The 3,692-nt window shown below is 55.3% G+C and overlaps 1 protein-coding gene across 2 annotated transcripts; it reads right to left on the bottom strand.

Annotated features, from left to right (window-relative positions):
* Positions 1-1,046: 1,046 nt before the first annotated feature.
* ARL4D (ADP ribosylation factor like GTPase 4D) lies at positions 1,047-2,981 on the bottom strand. 2 transcript variants are annotated; one of them, XM_032615492.1, is made up of 3 exons: positions 2,902-2,981; positions 2,574-2,666; positions 1,047-2,335 (listed from the first exon to the last, which is right to left on the bottom strand). In XM_032615492.1, exon 3 carries the CDS (start codon positions 2,238-2,240, stop codon positions 1,638-1,640), a length of 603 nt encoding a protein of 200 aa, XP_032471383.1. In that variant the 5' UTR covers positions 2,241-2,335; positions 2,574-2,666; positions 2,902-2,981; the 3' UTR covers positions 1,047-1,637. The 2 variants fall into 2 exon arrangements, with proteins under 2 accessions (XP_032471383.1, XP_032471382.1); XM_032615491.1 differs by lacking the exon at positions 2,574-2,666.
* Between the last annotated feature and the right edge of the window lie 711 nt (positions 2,982-3,692).

Raw genomic sequence — 3,692 nt, 5'->3', positions numbered from 1 at the left:
AGCTTCTGCTGGCTGGCTAGGAAGAAATGAGTTCCTTAGGAAGGCTCCCCCAGGATGGGGTTGCCAGCACCTCCCCTCCCTCCCCAGGTCCTTTAATCTGATTCTGGAGCAGGGACTCTGAACATGCTCTGGGGATCCCATGTTTGCACAAAGGATGGGCATGGGACTGGGGGACTGGAAAGAATTGTGCTTGGTTTTTACTTATGACTCCCACTCAGATTAGGAAGATCTAATTGTCCTCAAACACAGCTGGCCCTCGTGCTGGTGAGGTGGGCGTGGCCCTGAGAGTCTGGGCAGGGGTATTCAGGCTGTCACGACACTAGCATTTTATTCCTACGATCACTGCTAACATTGGTGGTCTATGTGGATATCCAGCCGTCCTCACTCGCACCAGGCTCAAACAGCTACTAGACTTCCCCTCTCTTGGGAACAGCTGGACGACTCATGGCTTAGTCACAGGTGCCTGGCTGGTTCAATCCAGCCCAGGCCTCCCCAGCACCAGTCACTGCCACTGTTGCCGGTGAGCTGCAGTCAGCAGGACTGAGCACACAGAGGTGGCTTAAGGCCAGGAGGAAATTACTTTCCATTCTCTCCACATCCCCCAAGATGTGTATTGGGGTTGGGAGAGGAAATCAGACTAACCACCTGAGTGCTGCGGACGGGGCAGACCTACCTACATAGACCTAAGAGGTGTCCCCAAGGGCAAGGACCTAGGAGCAGCTCACACCAGCAAAACCTGAAGTTAAATCTGCAGGGACCAGCTGGGATCGGGGGCAAGTCAGAGCCAGAGGAGGAGGGGAGGGGAGGAAAGTGGAAGAAAGAAGGGACCCAAAAAAACCTGGCAGAGATCAGGCAATAGCATGGGGTTATTTCAACTCTCTATAATCCCCACCAGCCCGTAAACATACAATCTAATTTTTTAGAAAAGTGCTTGCTTTGCAAATTCAGCTTCAAGATAAGTCCCTCCTCCCCACCCCTGCCTGCCCATATAGAAATCTTGGACTAACCCTGAGGCTAGGTAAGGAGAGGAAAATGCCAGACCAAGGTTAGAGCTACAACATCATCAGTCTTTAATAACTTATAGGCAAATGCTAAAAAATCGTTAATAATAATAATACAGAGGACACACGTGGCTTATAAAAATGGTTGTGAGTCTACAAAGGTGGGGAGGAGTTCTCAGCACTTTCATACAAAGAGAAAAATATAGACTATTACGACTGGCACCCCTAGAAAAGCAACCTGGGGAGACCCCTCAGTTGGGGGGAGGGGCAAGAGCTAGTTCTTGTTTATTCCACATGCATCCTCCAAGAAACTCTCCTTCACCCCCAAACACATCTAATCAAAAAGCCAGAGAAGAAAAACAGGAAACAGGGTCGAGGTAGAGTCAGTTTACATTTAAGCCTCCACAGTCCTGCAGCCTCCACTTCTCCAGAAGTGAGGATGAGGGAGAGATGTGAGAAGACATCCCATCTCCCATCGCCCACCCCAGTGTGCCCCAAAACAGGACCCCCCCGGTGTGCTCCTCGGTCCTTCATCGAGGTGAACAGGTCCTTGCACCCTGGGGCTGAGGGGCCACAGGCTCCACCTGGCTGTCCAAGTGTGCAGACCCCTACTGGTGAGGAGGGGGCAGCCTCAGGTCACCGTCTCTTCTTGCCTGTCCGGACAGTCTTCTTTCTCTTGAGGATCATCCCATACAGGCGCTCCAGGCCTGGCTGCAGGCCCAGCCCGTCCACAGCACTGCAGCCCTGCACGTGGGTGAGTGGGGCAGCAGCCAGCTCGCCGACTGCCAGCCTCTTCTCCACCTCGGCTGCACTCAGTGCCCCAGGCTGATCCTGCTTGTTGGCCAGCACCAGGACAGGCACACCCTGGTTGTCCGAGGCCCGGCTGATTCGGTGTAGCTCCACCTTGGCCTCCTCCAGCCGCTCAGCCTCAGCGGCATCCACCACAAACACCAGCCCGTCTGTCCGGCGTGTGTAGGAGCGCCACAGTGGTCGAAGCTTCTCCTGCCCCCCCACATCCCACACTTGGAAGGTGATGCTACGGGACCCCCCCAGGGGCACCCGGATCTTCTCGGTGTTGAAGCCTTTGGTGGGGACACTCTGGACAAACTCTTTGAACTTGAGGCGGTAAAGAAGGGAGGTCTTTCCAGCCGAGTCCAGCCCAATGACCACAACGTGCAGGGCCTGGAAGTGAGGCAGGAAGGAGGCGGTGGGCGCCATATCTGTCAGGTGGTTCCCCATGTTGAACACTGGCTAAGGTGCAGGTCCTGGGGCTCACAGTACAGGCAGGGAGGAGGCCTTGAAACTGCAGGCTCTGGAGACCACAGCTGGGCTATCTGAACAGGGAAAGGTCATGCGAGAAAAGAGGAGGAGATGTTTAATAATAAACATGAAATTTGCAACTTCTTGATCATTTCCTAGATCAGCTGCTCATTTTTTTAATTCCTCTTTTTTTTTTCTTAAAGCAGCTGCAGGTATAACAGAGGCTCTCCCCCCTCCCTAGGGGCCCTGACAAGGGCGATGAGACCTACAGAAACCCCCAGGTCCCAGGACACTGAGGTTGGGGGGAGAGACCTTGATCGCCGGACAGTCAGCTTCTGCGCTTGTGGCGAGGTAGCAGGCATCGCGACCCGTTCCCCAGGAGAGAATCCTCGGGGGAACGTGCAGCTGGGGGGCAGAGGGCCCAAATTAAGAATCAGGGTGCGGGCGCTGAGACCGGAGAGTGAGGCCCACTCCCACCCGCCTTCCACATCCCTAGGCGGTTGACACAACCCTCCTTACACAGAGACCCCCTCCCCACCGCCCCGCGACACTCCACTGCCCGCCTTCCTGCGATCGCTGACTCCAGCTCCTCCGGCCCCGCACCCGGATCGCCTCGGCTCGGCCTGAACAGCCCCTTTACCTTCCGACAGCCGCGCTCTCCCCGCTCCCCTCCGGGCCAGCGCCACGAGGTTCCTAGCCGGCCTCCAGCCCGCTGGCACTGCGGAGCGGCCCGGGGCACTCTGCCTTAAAACCCGCGCGTGACGTCACGTGGCGCGGGCCAATCAGCAGCCCTGCGGCAGCGAGGCGGGGCGGGGCGGGGCGTGGAGATAAGCGGACTGGAACCCGGGCCACACTGTGATGGACGTCTGGTCAATTGGTGACCGTTTTATTTGATCTTTTCTACCATAATCTAATATTTGGAATTAAACTCGGGATAAATCCGGGATGGAAGGTGGGAGGGGCAAAAGGCACACGCGTGGCAGCGTTTGACTAGGGAGGAGAGGTGAAGAGCGTAACACTCTCAATACCACCACATCCCCCTCACCCAGGCAGAGATATCCACCCCACGTATATACGCTCCCTTGGCCGGGTCCACTCGAGAGATGCTGACAAGGCTTCCTCCTTTATCCTTCCTAATTCAATGTTTTAACCTGTGTGAACATGGAACCCCATAAAACAGCCTAAACCCATTACCCCTATTGATCTTTGTAACAGCCAGAGGATGAACAGGAAGAGAGGGAACCAATGAGAGACTGGTGTCGTCTGCATTATATAGGTGAAGAAAGCTCTGAAGGGCTCAATGACTTGTCTAAGGTCACATATAGCTAGTAAGTGGCTGAGCAAGGATGTGTCTGAATCCAGTGCCTTGGCCCCTCACCACTTACCTATCCAATTTCTCTCCTCAGGGAGATTCTCAGCAGAAGTCCCCCC

Source organism: Phocoena sinus, chromosome 20 (assembly GCF_008692025.1).
Source record: "Phocoena sinus isolate mPhoSin1 chromosome 20, mPhoSin1.pri, whole genome shotgun sequence".
NCBI classification, from domain to species: Eukaryota; Metazoa; Chordata; class Mammalia; order Artiodactyla; family Phocoenidae; genus Phocoena; species Phocoena sinus.
The sequence above is the reverse complement of the archived record's forward strand: the minus strand, read 5'-3'. Positions and strand labels throughout refer to the sequence as shown.

What these genes read in the sequence shown, in the direction of transcription:
- ARL4D (XM_032615492.1), bottom strand. Translation starts at nt 2,240, where the DNA reads ATGGGGAACCACCTGACAGATATGGCGCCCACCGCCTCCTTCCTGCCT.